Source organism: Tachypleus tridentatus, chromosome 8, assembly GCF_004210375.1.
Source record: "Tachypleus tridentatus isolate NWPU-2018 chromosome 8, ASM421037v1, whole genome shotgun sequence".
Taxonomy (NCBI): domain Eukaryota; kingdom Metazoa; phylum Arthropoda; class Merostomata; order Xiphosura; family Limulidae; genus Tachypleus; species Tachypleus tridentatus.
The window spans coordinates 9,539,361-9,556,043 of record NC_134832.1 but is presented as its reverse complement, the minus strand read 5'-3'; the positions used below and the strand labels follow the sequence as shown (position 1 = coordinate 9,556,043).

Below are 16,683 nucleotides of genomic sequence, written 5' to 3'. Positions count from 1 at the left end.
AAAATAAAACTGTGAATTAATGAGTAATTACAAAAAAGTCTGACTGAATAAATCAAATGTAGTTCAAAATGAATAACTCTGTGAGAAAAATAAAGTCAAACATGCAGCAATAAAAAAAATAAAACCACATCTGAACATAAATGCTGCCAGATGAAAAGTGAAGGTTCAGTAGAGGAGTGTAGAGGGAGTAACTTGTCACATGAGCACACTATAGTACTATTAACTGATAGATGACGCATGATGATTTGCATGAAACACACACTGGAATAATCTAATCCCAATGAAAAAAGGAAAAAAGCTTATGGCATCTGTTAAAAAAAGGTTTACACACAGAAGGAAGCAGTAAATTAGAAAAGCTAATCTTGTGAGGTAGGTACTCTATAGGAAGCTATCTTCCATTTTATATTTATATAATTCATAATGCTACAACCTTGAAAGAATAAAAGCCTTACTAAAATTAAACAATCCAATTTAAAGTGAGTATAATGATGCTTTTTAGTTAAAAATAAGATTATTGTTTAGTAGAACTTTAAAGAAGGTACAGATTACTTTGCAAATATCACACTTGATCCATATTTATGTTATTTAGAATTATCTATAAAAACATGGGTATTTAAGACATTTGGATTTTCTGCCATTATATGATGTTCTTACATTTAAATATACTATAATTAAAGTACATTTGACACACCTTTACAGATTACTTTGCAAATATCACACCTGATCCATATTTATGTTATTTAGAATTATCTATAAAAAACATGGGTATTTAAGACATTTGGATTTTCTGCCATTATATGATGTTCTTACATTTAAATATACTATAATTAAAGTACATTTGACACACCTTTACAGATTACTTTGCAAATATCACACCTGATCCATATTTATGTTATTTAGAATTATCTATAAAAAAACATGGGTATTTAAGACATTTGGATTTTCTGCCATTATATGATGTTCTTACATTTAAATATACTATAATTAAAGTACATTTGACACACCTTTACAGATTACTTTGCAAATATCACACCTGATCCATATTTATGTTATTTAGAATTATCTATAAAAAACATGGGTATTTTAGGCATTTGGATTTTCTGCCATTATATGATGTTCTTACATTTAAATATACTATAATTAAAGTACATTTGACACACCTTTACAGATTACTTTGCAAATATCACACCTGATCCATATTTATGTTATTTAGAATTATCTATAAAAAACATGGGTATTTAAGACATTTGGATTTTCTGCCATTATATGATGTTCTTACATTTAAATATACTATAATTAAAGTACATTTGACACACCTTTACAGATTACTTTGCAAATATCACACCTGATCCATATTTATGTTATTTAGAATTATCTATAAAAAAACATGGGTATTTAAGACATTTGGATTTTCTGCCATTATATGATGTTCTTACATTTAAATATACTATAATTAAAGTACATTTGACACACCTATCATAATAATATAAAATGTTTTTTACTGTAATTTATAAATGTTGAAAAAACAATGGCATATCTGAAATCAACTATTCTTTGAAGAATGCATGTTACAAACTTTTCCAAATTCTAAAAGTATAAAATATCTAAACATATCTTATTACATTGTTTGAAAGTTGCTTCTGTGAGTTAAGACCACTATCTTTCCTTGCTACATGTAAAAATAATAATAATAATATTATTAAATATTAACTACCTTTGAGTAAATACAGATAGTATTCACCAGCTGACTTACATGTAATTGCTGCAATTTTGATTGTTGTAATTTATGTTTCTGAATTATTTTTGTTACTCTTTGCATTGTTACAGTATGAAATATACTAACCTCCCAACATATGTTTCTTGTAAATGAATTGCACTGTTAGATCTCAAAATCTTACCAGGCACTTTAAGCTGGAGACGTAGTTAGTCAGTAATAATTTACATGCATATATAGTTGTTAAAATCTACATGCATAACAATACTAACCAGCTATCAAATTAACATTAAAATTTCTGTTAATGTTAACTTTGTCATTTTACTTTTCATTTCTCATTGGCTCAGAAAATTTTTTATGAGGCTCAAAGTTTCTAGCAGATACTGTAATGGAAAATATCCAACCCCCCCCCCAAAAAAAAAAGTAACACCTTTCACTGACTAGTACATTTTTCATATGCACCTCTTATATAAATCCATTTAAAAAAAACAATTACTTAAAAACATGCTGCAAAAATGCATTCAGTAATTCAAACAAATATTCATTATTTGTAATACTTTACAAAAAATTTAGTTGTATAAATATATATCATTTTATGGGAAATTCCGAACACTGTAAGAGCATGTAAGATAAAAACACACAAATTTCAATTATACGTATACACATAACCTGCTATAAACCAAGGGCTTTCAGAAGGTAGGAATGACTCCCTTTTGAAAGTGATTATGCTAGAGTTCTGTAACTGTAATTTTTCTGTAAGAAAAGTATTTTTTAAGGTTATCAAATGTTTATTTTAGGCAGTGAAAGGGAAATGAAGTATTTCAACTCAAGACAGTATCCAACACCACATTATCACTACAGCTCCATTTTGTAGCAATGTTCAGTTAAAAATATTGATTATTAAGCATTTACTAATTTGATTTCAGTCAAAGAGGTACTACACTACATCCACTTCATAACTGTTGAAAATGCTTTTTAACAAAGTTTGCTAAGTAATTTCTTTACATCTTTTATGGAGAAATACAGCACAGTTAATAATTAATAACGTAGTTTTATGTACACATGGTAAATAACAATAAGGTTCCTTTACTGTCATTTGAGCTGAAACAGCCCAACTATGTCAAGTATCATCTCTACAAATATTATTTAACATGCATATGCCAACATAAATAGTATGCATCTTGGTGAGAAAACAGACCAAGTACATATACCTTTGTGTCATTAATTCTGTTGCATATTTTATACTTCTTTTATAAAACTGTTTAGGTTAGGGGGTGGGATCCTACTTCTTTCAAAGTAAAAGTCTGATTAAAATAGATTTTTGCTTCATGGGTAAAATATTAACCCTTTCACTCTGATCTCCAGAAACTTGCAAAAACCAGGCTCTGAGAAATTTAGCAATATTTTTTAAAGATTATAAGTATCTTACACACAAAAAATGATATTATTTTAATTAAGTCTTTCTACTAAAAATATGGTATCTACTTATTGTAGTTATTTGCACTTACACTCAGAATAGTTCAAGTGCATGATGATTTTCATTTTAAGCATAAAAATACTTCTCTTTATGTTACCATTTTTAAGTTTTATTTGCATAATCTCTAAAACCTTCTAAATGAATATTGTAGATTTAAGGTAAATATTTATATTTTATTTCCCTATCATATCACTAACTGTAGATATCATCAACATACATTGCAATAAAATGTTTAAACTTAAGAAACAGAAAAAAATGTATATATTTTAAAATTTTGGTAGAGTATCTTAAACGATCTTTTGAAGATATTTGTAATTTCAGGCATAATTATCTTACACTTGTCTAGGATCTTAAGTCTTGAGAACTGAGACAATGTTTGAACTAAAAGTTTTAAGCCCTTCAATTATGCATTTTAAATCATAAGTAATACAAAATTAACTAACATATAAAAGTAAAACATAAATGTAATTTAATTGTCTCTCTAATCATAACACATTTATGTAAGAAACAGCTGTCAGTTGTGTACAAAGCAGCCATCAGCACTACTGTCAGTTACAGCTACCCAATGATGACAACTGAAAGCCAATTTCAAATTAACTATTGTTGAATTATTATGTGAAATAAGCTCTTTCTAATGACTATATATATACATACCAAATGACTACACATTACTTGTAAAGCTCAAGGAATAGTACAGAAGATAGATGTGAAACTAAGTCTCAACAAATTAAGTCAAATATTTTGTAACATGTGTGTAAGTAAGGAAAGTAATTGCGCTTATTGTCTAGATGTACACTTACCACACTGTGGTTATCATACTTAAGATACTATGTGTGAAAGTTGAGATTTTTTGCAGTTTGTGGGTCACAAAACTGAAAGCTAAGTTGTTTTTAAAGGTTTCTTTTCAAATAAATGAAATAAACTCAGATAACATAAAGCCTTGAATTATACATTATAATGTTAATTGCACTGACTTACACTGATAGTCAAATTGTTATATTAAATTTTGGATTTACCTCAGTGACTTGCATAAAAAGGGATTTAAAGGGGTAATCATGTTTTAGTATTAAAAGATTTTGTGATATTTTTGTCTTAAATAATGACAATTTTTAAATGAATAGCAATGCCAATGTTATAATATCCAAGAAATCTCTAAATTTTTAATTGTATTTTGCAGTGGTTGAAAAAGTAAAAATACTGCATTCACCTTTGGATTTCAATACTAAGTACTACTTACAAACAACCAGTAATTAAAACTTCTTAGTACATATATATTACTTTTCTAACTGTTTAGACGATCAGGAAACAAAACCAATAAAACAGAAATTCACAACGGTTTGTCACAGCTCTTACCTCCATTTCCCACCGGCCAAATCCCATGATGTCTTCTTTCACTATTATTGGAAGTGGATCCAAACGCCCTGTTGAAATTTTTTAATGTCAAAGTTACTTTAATATATTAGTTTCAAAACAGTCCTAAGATGTCTTCTTAACTGGAGTAATAAAATAAATTTGTACAAAAACAGGTATATAATTATTAACTAAAACTAAAATATGAAATTAACAGCTTAAAATTTATATCAAATTTTACCTATTTATTATTACTCCAATATTATTAAGGTTTTACCTGTCTGTGTATGTTCAAAAATTTTCAATATTCTTCATTACTTTTTCCCTAAATTGGTTTACTGTAAATGTATCTAGATCACTACTATGCACAAATATGAACTCCAAGTTGCCATTTAAGAAAATAACATCTTCACTCTCCTATGCCTTTCACTAAAAGTTTTGATCTAGTAACCCAAGATTCATATATTATCCAAAATCTGCTTATATAAAATGAAAAAGGAAATCAATTATATTACTTCATACTTAAGCATTCTTATTAAATTATCAGATTAATAACAAACTTAAAGCAAGTTAGAAGTTAAGAAACATTAGGCTGCAAAAAAATCCCTCAAATGTATTTATAGTAATATTTTGTCCAATTTTAAAGATAAAATACGTTAATTCCTGATTACTATGGCTGGAATATACCATAGCTACTTTGGAGAAGTATCGACATCTCTTAGGAATATTATGGTATTAGGCAATTAGCACCATATATCCCATAAGAGATGCAATTTGTTCATAGCTTCTGGATTTCTACTAGGCTCAAGTTCAACCTCTGCATGAAAAGTTGATCAGTGCACAAAAACTTAAATGTTCTATGCAAGAAAAGTATTCCCTTTCAAATCTAAGAGAAGGAGAAATGTTTCAATCTAGTTATCTCACATGTCAGCCAAATATACAAGTAAAAAAAAAGAGTAAATTTTGAGATGACTAATATCAATCCTTCAAAAATAATGCAAACAAGATAGCAGTAATGGCACTTATGAATTTCATGCAAAGTTACTCGAGAGCTACATGAATAGCAATTCTTCCTTTACAAGTGATAAATTTCAGAGAGAACAGTTATTCAACCACCCATCATAAATTCTTGGACAATTCTTTACAAAAAAAAAAAAAAAAGTGATTGATTGTAACTTTAAATGCTCCCGCAGTTGAAAGGTCAAAGAGAATTTGTGACAGGATTGAAACCTGTTACTGACAAATTTATTCTTTGCAATAAAATTAATAATACTGTGAGCCTTGTAACATTAAATCAGTTTGACAGAGATTTAAGCACTGTTATGTTTCTTTGCAGTAAAATATTTGTGTCCATCAGAAAGTTTCTAGGTTTTTTAAAATCTTACATGTAAAAAAGACAACAAACATACATAACTATAAAAACACCTATTCTTAGAGTTATGCACTGAAACAGTTCTTGAACACATACATGTACAAGTAAACCATAGTACTTTTGTACTATGTACATTAACTCTTTTAGTAACATATTAAACAACACTGAATCACAGTTAATAACACTTACGCTTAACTAAAATTCATGAAGTAGCAAGTGTATTCAACCCCATAAAATCAATCAGATTTAAAATGCTGATTAAACAGAATGATCATTCTTTTGTTTTCAATTAGCATAAAATACCACTGTTCCACATAAACTTCGATGTACCAATCAAGTAACTCCAATATTTTAATTACTTAGCTTCTCTAATGCACTAATTATTCAATTGCTTTTTTGTCATCATGTCCCAAACTTAATTCAACTATTGGGTTGAGGAATAATTCGTGAAGCGTTTTTTCAAGTTAAAAAAATATATTCATAAATGAAACGCTTTCGCAAAATATTTCATGTCATTTGGTAGATAATTTTTTGCTCTAATAGATGGTGTGTTTGATTTTCATATGTCTTTAATATTTGCTTTCATTTTCAGCTCATTAAATTGAATGTCAAGTGGACAAAATCGAGCATTTTCGACACCATCTGCTTTTCGCATTTAATTTATTGCAATTTCGTTTAAAACAATGCATACTATATACCTAGGTATTACATGAAATAAAGTATCATAATAAATGTTTTGGGTGTAATGTGTTCATGCATTGAGGTATTGTATAGTCTTGCATGTAATGCTTGAATGAAATTATTTAAAAACGCTCACAAATTATTCCTCAACCTAATATTTCTAAAAGCAAATAGCATTACTTTAGCTTTCCAGATTGACTTTTTCTTCTTGTGCATTTACTTGAACTCTTTTCATTCTGAAATTCATATTTTTCTTCCTATTGTTTGATGCCACTTCCCAAACTTAGTTCTATTCAATTATTTTTAATTGTCAGGTTTGTCTGTTTCTTCCCATGTTTGTGTCTGAATGTTTTACATGCACCAATATTCTTTAACTGTTTTTTTTTTCATGTCATTTCCTAAATTTTATTTAAACCTTTTCTAGTATTCTGAGTATCTGTTCCATGGGTCCTGGGAGGTCCTGATAACTTTGTTTCCCTCCCTATTGAACTTAACTGGCTAAGAAATGTTTGAACCCATATTTCACTGTATGCTCATTTCTGGTAAAATATGTCATTTTTACCCTCAATTGTTGGCTTCTTCTTCTTTTTACTTTGACATTTTGTTCATTTAGTAAGTGAGAATTAACAAAAATAACAATACTTTCCCACAGACCTTCAGGAAGCAGCATTACAGGACTTTTTTGGAGTCAAATCTACAATATAATATCCAGGTGTACTCTCTCAAAATTCCATCAGGAAGCATACAAAGTTCAAGATTTCTAGGTTCCTTCATTCCTCTTGGCAATCACACACATAGACATGCTCTTTATTATAAATGAGAATTATCTAATACATACAATTAACTGTTTTTGTTTCATACAAGCATAATTCCATGAAGTAAAATGACAGGAAGTATATACATATATCCAAAAGAAAATATACTTCTCGTCTATTTTAGTGACTTAAAATACAATGTATCTTGCAGGTTTAAATCCCTTAATAATATCCATACAAAGTCATTAGTGGAAATTGAAGAACCCATGAAAAGAAAGAAAGTTCACTGTTCTGTGCAATACTGATGCAGTAAATGCTATTCACAACTGTATACAGCCTTGAATAGGTCATAAGTTAATCATAAATACAAAAATATTGAATGAATGAAGTTATTCTCAAGCATATTTTGCCTATTAATTTACATGTCAAACATCTTATAAATCTAACTTTGGGTTTCATATAATTACAATTTCTTGGTTTAGTAGTTCCAGAAGAAGGAGAGCAACAAAACAAACACTCCAATGAACATATATCATAAAAGTGATGAGAACATTTCTTCCTGGACAAAACAACTTTATTAGAGTATTGGTATAAAGTTAACAACCTCTAAGCTACTCTCTGATCCAACATTACTAATTAATGAAGTTCTGAAGGATAAGAATGACATTCTCTATAATAAAGGCCTTCTTTAAAACAAATGTCCCAGACAGACACAGATATACAATTTAAAATTCTTATCTGACATTCCTACTATTGAACATGGACCCAATTTAACCACAAATTAAATACTTGCTGAAAATTAACCACGTAACACTATATAATGTTATACTTTTGGACCAGCTAAAGTCAATTATATAGAGTTCAAATCAAAGCTTCAAGCTGTTTTGGTTTAAAACATTTCTTAAAACTTGTAAAGTTATTTAAGTTGTGAAATTAAACAATATATTCGAGTTTTCAAGTGAAAAATCATAATTCAATAAAGATTTGATCAGAAGTTAACAATCAACATTTATGTGTCAATGTCAGTTATTAAATTTGAATTTCTGAATGTTGGTTACATTTGCATTTTCTCCAATACCAATTTTCTTTGTTGGAACATTAATTTTTGTCAACAGTTGTCTTACATCCAGCCACTATTTCCAGGTCAGCCATAGGATAGTGTTATAGAAACAGGCTATGTCAGAATACATCTTGCTCTTGCCACATTGTTTAACAATCTGTTTCTGAGAATGATGCTTCCCTGTCAGATCCAATTGTTATTAGTGAATAAACTTTTTTTACATAACATTTCTTATATGTTCTTTTCCACTATATACAATTTAGTTCAGTAATAATACAAAAGAACAAGTTATTCTAAAACATTATTAAAATGTTTTTTAAAACTTTACTTAAAACAAAGGTATAAATAAGTATGAGGTCAAAAAGATTATTTTATCTAGTGTTTTTTTTTGTTTCTGTGATTTGAAACAAAAACTTCAACTGTCACACCTAAGCACAGAGATACTGCAAACTATCATTATGTGAAAATTCTTGTCAATCGTTTACTGACAAATAAATAAAATAACAGTGTAAAGACAAAACGAAAATACAAAATAAATTATTCTAAAAGTAAACAACAAAAAAGGTTAATAACCAATTAACAAAATTAAAATACTACCTATGGATTGAAGCCAAATAATTGGTCAAATATAGAGAAAAAAATCCATTATCTTTGATTTCTAAAAACACAAAAACTATCAGTATTGCTACCTACACCTTTAAGTGTAATGTTATCTTTCTTTCACTACATCTAAGCATCCTGAAAAAAATGTTTAATGTTTCAAGTCAAGCGTTTCCAACTTGAGAGTGCCCGAGTGCCACAACAAAATAGATCCATGGTAGGGTTAATTTAAGTTCCTTTCAACATGGTAAAATGAGTTACGATTGGGGAAGGAGTTAATCTGAATGTGACTTACTTTATGTTACATGATATTTGGACAAGCATATTTGTGAAAAAAGATGTATTTCACTCTGAAAATAATAAAAGGAAAATTTAACTTAAATATGTTCAACTACATAAGGAATAAATTTAATGAAAAATGCTGCACATAAAAGAAACTAAAATAGCAAACATATCTATGATATTTAACATTGTAAGGACATAAAATTTTCAATGTGAACTTTGAAGTCGCTCAGCAGCACTGACCAAAGCGGGTATGTTAACTTGGAGTTCTGTCGTTGCTACTCTCAGGAGGTGTAGCAGAGAAAAAGCTGTGAGGCGTCTTCTGTTGTGGTTCTTAATGAATTTCATCATGGAGAACACACTTTCACATATGTAAGTGCTACCACACACTGATGTCAACCTTCACAACAGCAAACGGACAGACTGGCAACAGCCACCAGCTGGGCAAGTTCACTTTGTCTAGCAGAGGGGAGGGAGTATATAGCTGAGCAAGTCCACTTTGTCTAGCAGGGAAATGATGGTATAACACGCCGAGGAGTATGTGATATAATTTAAAAGCTATTACTATCAAGTTATTACTGTAAAATTATAGAGACATAAATAATAAACATACAGGTGCACACAAAATAAACTTCAAAATTTCATTAGTGAATATCAGTTGGAGATTTCATGCATTTTTACCTAGCAAGTCAGAATTTTTCATTTCTTCACTAAAAAAAATAAAAATAAAATAAAAAAATAAAATAAAAGTAGGTTATTTTTCAATACACCTTCATGGGCCACACAAAACCATGCCTCAGGTTTAAAATTAAACATGTTACTTATAGTTACATTTCAAGTTTACAACATGCAAGATTTAAGCCCACTTAACCCTTTCACTACAGGCTTGGTATAATATACAAATGTGTCCAAACACCTGCACACACAAAGTATTTGCATTATAACTTTTGGCACAGCATATGTATCCACAAAATTTGGTAGAGTTTTAGTAAAGATTACAAGTATTTTATATACAAAAAATTAATTTTTAACAAAACATTTTTACTAAAGTTTTGTTTGTGAACATAGAGTATGTTTCATTACTAGTCTGAATGCAAGGAGATTTCACGTTATGATTAAAAAACTTATTCTGCATCCCAAAGATCTCAAATATTATTTGTGTAATCTTTTAAAGCTCCTAAATACATTTCAAACATTTATTTTCAGTAAGACTTTGTATTTTATTTTCTATACTTTAAATATGTAGGGTCTGTCACTTATGTAACCATCATAAAAAATTTGGAAATTATATATTATGGTTTTCTCATGCTAGAATGAATACATATCATAACACACAAATTCAAATGTTTTATCTAAGTAGCTTAAGCTTCATAATGCTATATATTTATAATTTTTTATTATATTGACTTCCACAGTCATGCCTAGCTAACATTACATAACTTGCATTGATAAGGCATTCATGCACTGATGTTATGTATCCAGTGATATAACAATGAACTTTATTTAGCTTTCCCTGTCTTGGTTGAATTCTAGTGGACTAGCAACTTGTAATATAGTCACATTTCCATTATTATACATGTATGCAGATTATTACTATATAGAAATAAATTATTAAATTTATTTTTCTTAAAACACAGAACAGTAAATCAAGAAGTAAAGCAAATAATTACCTCTTCTCACTACAACCTTTGTACTTAGTTGTTGGTGAACATTGGTTGCTAAGCCTTTTAAATTTCTGTACATGGAGAATAACATATATTTATTTTTAGGTTTTATATATATACATATATAGTTGAATAGCTTAAAAAAACAAATAACTACACTGATACTATACAATTCCATTATAATTTATTACGCTTAGTAACTAAGATGTATTTAGATTTTAAAAAAATATGAAACTTCAAGCAGACTAAGGACACAACCAATCTTCTTGAAATCTTGGATTGACAAAATGTGGTAGCCTTTTCTCATATTAAAATGGCTAAGAAATCCACACTGAGGACATTCCAAGCTGTTGATTGGTTATTCACATTTCATATATTGAAGCAACTGTATGTAAGGGACTATTTCTAAAAATGGAAAGAGGTGAACAGCAAAATAAAAGATACAAAGGTTCTTATTGTAAATTCTAGCTTGATAATATTAGTACTTTGAGTTCTAATTTATACAAAACTATAAACTTAGTATTTTGACATCACAATCATTGAATTTTAAACTGCTGCATTCAGCATACTAACTGACTCACTGGAATCTATATTTGGATGTGTTCTTTTAATATTCACTTTTAATTTAAGAAATTAATGCATATATAACATTAAAGTTTAATTATAATCTACAGGTTGATTCCCAACTTACTGACATGTATTGATAAAATAGTAGTTCAATAAAATTTTGAATGCAAGTCAACAAATGTAATGACGTGGACTTTGACAGGTGCCCTGTTATGAAAGGGTTAATAAAATACTTTCCTGATCTACTTCTCTTTATTCTTAGTTTTTTCCCTAGAAAAAATGAAACTTTTCAAAGAAAACAATGTCAAACTGCACTTTTATACATTCAATTTGAGTTGAAGAAATAGTTTTTTGTTTATATACAATGAAAACCATACAGAATAAAATAATGTTCAATTGCTAAATCTCAGTACTAACGACTATGATTATGTTGAATATTTTGTGTGTATGTGTGTATACATATATATATTATATATGACATATATATTTACTTATCACACTAAAAATTAAAAGGAGGGCAAAAAATCAATTTCTATGAAATGGACTTGGAATGGTGGAAAATTACAATCAGAAAAAGATTTTTAGTTACTTATTTAACGTGGCATGATAATCAAAAGGGCAAAAGTGTTAACTGATTACAGATGTAGGCCAAAAGAAATGTACTCTTCCTTTCAAACAAAAGTAACTCTGGTAAAAAAACACAAAGGCTATCTATGGTAGCCATTCCTAATTTATGAACTAATGATATAGAGGGAATTAACTTTTCAACAGCATCCAACATCAGCTTTTATATTACTCTAATCATTCACATTGTGGGATTACACCATCACTCATATACTACGCCCAAGGACACAAAACTTCAAGTTTCCTCTAGTGATAATAAATTTCCGACAGGTACATTGACTCACTTGCATAATTACTCTCAATTAATGCTACCCTCTATTTGCAAAACATTTTATCTCATGCCTCAACCCTTTTATTCCTGTGTACCCTCTCAGTTCACATGGTTTAATTGATTTATACATTAAAATTATCATGTGACAAACCTCCACTAACAGATACTCCTCACCCACACAAGACTCAACTAACTTTATGCTACTCTACCTATCATTTCAAGTTTAGATGGAAAACAAAGCACCAGTAAACAATGGTGAGGAAAGAAGTGGGAAGTGTGAGCAGAAATAAGTATCTGTTGTAATCACATGTTCAGTGTAGGAAAATTATGACTTCTAACAAGGTACCTTACTTCTGCTCACATACACAGCTAAATTCCTACACTAAATAGGTGGAGAGACAAGTGCAAAGTGGAAAAGAGAAGCATCCTTCTAAAGATTTGAAGGACACTCACCAAAGAGGGAGCCCTCAAGGACATGGATGATGTATGGAATACCACACCATTTCTGTACAAGGAATATTCTTTATCCAGACATGGAAGAGGTGAGAATGAAGTCAAGTGGACAAAAATGAGAACATCTCACTGTTGATAAAAGAAACTGTTGTTTCAAGATATAGAATGGACCATACACAACAACTGTGACAAAAAACTCTTCCTTTTGGAACCATCATACATACTGAGGTAAGATGAGGATCATACCATATAGGTATGTCAACTTAAATCCAATCATACCGTCTTCATCTCCAGTTCAGCCAAGTGAAAGGAAAATTATCACCAGCAATCAGTGAACAAGGCACGAGATCAAAATGAAAAACAGATATATCCCTCTTAAATCAAACATACCAAAACCACCCTAAATGCAGTATCATCCCCAGCATAAAGCCACTGAGAGAAGTGCAAGAGGAGAAAGTGAGGCAATAAAGTGCAGCCATTGTGACCTACAACAAAGAAAAGTGCACCCAGGATGAACAGAGTAATAGAGTAAGTGAGCAGAGATACAGTAAACACATACATGGACTTAGGTTGACTGGTTCAGCTCTAAATCCAAAATTCTACTGCTGGGAAATAACATCCATGAAGAGTTAGGATGAGAGATCCCAATCAAAAGGATTAACTGCCTTGATGCCAGCACACGAGATATGCGAATATATCATGTTCAATAAATTCAGTTCTAATTCCCAACTTAGGAATCCCCATCACACAACATGGATGATAATATACAGTGGTTGGTTCAGATCTAAATCCAAAATTCAACTGCATGGAAAGGATGAGCATTCCATATCATACTACATTTACAGGTACATGATGTTGATTGTTTCAGCTCTAAATCCAAAATTCAACTTTAGGGAATGGTGAGCAATCCCACTCATACTACATTTCGGGGGGCATGATGCTGTTTCAGCTCTAAATCCCAAATTTAACTGTCACAAACCAAGATTCAGGTGGAGGTAGGATGAGAGATTCTAATCGTCACATCAAAAGTGTGTTCAAAATAATAACTGGTTCAGTCCTGTACTAAAACTCAATCACTGAGAACTGATTTCTAGGTGGGAGTAGAGTGAAGAATCCAATCATATCCAGCAGAACACCATCACCCTACTTTCAACTGAATGGATATATTATTTTTATTCCATATATTTCACACACAGGATAGGATAACTTGGAACTGGAAAGTGGTAAGGACTCTCTTACTCCACTGGAAGAAAGGGCTGAAAAAACATAGTGAAGTGACTGGAGTAATGTTCACACCAGAGACAGTGCAATGGCTGACCTCAAAATCCTAAACTGTAAAGAAGACTAAACCTGATTTATTCAGTGTAAGTAACGGCACAGGTGGGCAGCTAACCCCATCTGCTTTAAACATGAAATCTATGGGCAAGTACAGTCTGGAACAAAAATATTTCAGAAGCAAATACATTGCAAGGAGAAGCCATCAGGTACTCTTTTACAGAAATGAGTAAGGAGGATGGCTACATGATGGGAGAGACCAGCTCTAGATATAATGGAACAGATAAATTCAAAATGTGAAGGTGGAGAGACACGATCCTCTGGTTGAACAATGAAACTGAAGATGAAGCAAGAGAGAGTGTATTGCAGTCAGAGGAAGAAAGGATCAGGTTTCCATGTGCAGTAGAAGAGGAAACCATGGTTGAACCAGTCATCAAAGAGGTTCCACTAAGAAGACACATCAGACTGCCACAAATCTAAGCAAAAAGCTGAGATAAAAAAATGTGAATATGCATATAGAAGGTGGTGAGACTAGAAAAGAGGAAGCTCAGAGCTAACAGAAGGAGCAAAGGCACCAATGAGTGGACTGCTGAGAAAAATGCACAATCAATGGAAAACCTGAAGGTGAAAGGAATATTCCCTGGGCAGAACACAGTCCAACCTAGAGGCAGTCTGCAAGAAGATTCATAGTGTCCAACACAACAAGTAATGAAACAAACCCAATGAGAATTGGCCAAATAGAGAAGGTTCAGACTCTGAAAGCAAATGATCCTGGAACAGGTAAAGAAAGATGAGTCATACCAACACCAGAGTGAAGTCGAGACAAAACATTTTTTGGTATGGACTTAAAATATTAGGGGAAGAAAAGAAAAGAAACTGTTCTGAAGAGAAGTAAAGAATAATAAGAAATAAGAGACACAGTGAGAGAAAGAAGGTAACATGGCTGAAATAATGGGAAAAGATTGTGTAGAACCCACATCCTCGTGAATGGGAATTATAGAAGGAGAGAAGTCAATTTCAAGATCTTAAAGAAGCCCAGACTACATACAAATCACCACCACCAGCCACAAATCACAGCTAGCCATCACATTCTCCAAGACAAAAAAGCAACAGACATCATTACAGTAACCTCCCGAGAGTGAAGAAAATCCAGATGTTCAACAATAGACAATATGGAAAAAATAAGCCACATAGTTTGCAAAAGTATAATTGTTTGAAAATGCAAACATAAAATATTTACACAACACTTAGTTTTACAGATACTTAAACTAAATGTTAATTGTGAGAAATAGCATGCAAGCAAAAAGAAAAACATCATAACATGCGAGTGCCAAGTCAATAAGTGTTGATTCAACAATCTGCATAAAGGAAGGTAGCTGCGAAAAGAGGCAGTTGCACACCCCTAGTGATATAGTTGGTTGGTTGGTTGGTTTGGTGTTTTATGGTGCAAAGCAGCTAGGCTATCTGTGCCAAACATCCAGTAAAAAGTTAAAATTAAAGTAAAAATTATTAAAATTCATAAAACGAGTTTAAGATAAAACAAAACAAAGTTTAATTTTTGAATTAAAACCACAAATAGCATTAAATCCAATTTTTACATCTAGCAATAAGAGGAACACTACAGTAATACAAGTTGTAAAGGATATTCTATAGCATAATTGTAATTATCATAACTTGCCAGCATGACTAACAGGCAAATTAAAAAAAACCAGCATTAGTCACCTGAAGTTGGCCTTTCTAGTCTTCGTTTTGAGTTATTTGACATTACGGACCTTTTCAGAAAGTAAATTAATACAAGATTTAAAAAACTTGTAGCAAAAGTTTAATTATTATAACTTGGCAGAATGGCTAACAGATAGTTCAAACAGTAGCATTAGTAACCTGAAGCTGGCCTTTCAAGTCCTGGTTTTGAGTTATTTGATGTTACAGCCATTTTCTAATTTGAAATCCAACTAGATGTACTTTGATTCTTAAAAGAGAATCTCATTAAACAAAGGTCTAATGTATAAATTAAAAAAACAACAACTTAAATAGCATTGAAAAGATTAATGGCCTTTAAAAAACGAACAACATTTCCAAGGTGGAGAGTGTCACCATCACCAATAATACTGTCTAACATTACAGATAAACCTTGGGACAAAACATGTTTAAAACGGTACCTTTGTTGACAAAACAGTAAAATGTGACTTATTGGGACCTGAGTGTTACAAACAACACAATGATACATCAGCCCCAGATAAAAGAAAACGATGAGTTAAAAAACTGTAACCAATGTGTAGTCTAGTTAGAACAACTCTTTCTGATCCTTACAGAAGTAAAATGGCCAAAGTCCAATAAAGGGTTTTATTTAAAAAAACTTGCTATCATGTCACTCATTCCAAATCAACTGCCACCTGGTACAGAGCTGAGACGTGAATACAGAACCATAGTCCATGTATGGAACAGGTACACAGCAAATAGATTTAGCTGCAGTGTCCACAAGCCCATTCCCATGAATACCAAGATGTCCTGGTATCCAGAAAAACTGGACAGAAGTAG

The 16,683-nt window shown here is 30.8% G+C and overlaps 1 protein-coding gene across 1 annotated transcript in view; it reads right to left on the bottom strand.

Moving 5' to 3' along the window:
* The window catches only part of LOC143258504 (uncharacterized), a 134,599-nt gene that overhangs the window by 46,500 nt on the left and 71,416 nt on the right, over nucleotides 1-16,683 (bottom strand). Inside the window, 1 exon segment of the mRNA XM_076517559.1 lies at nucleotides 4,545-4,612. Within this exon segment, the coding sequence (XP_076373674.1) occupies nucleotides 4,545-4,612 (68 nt within the window).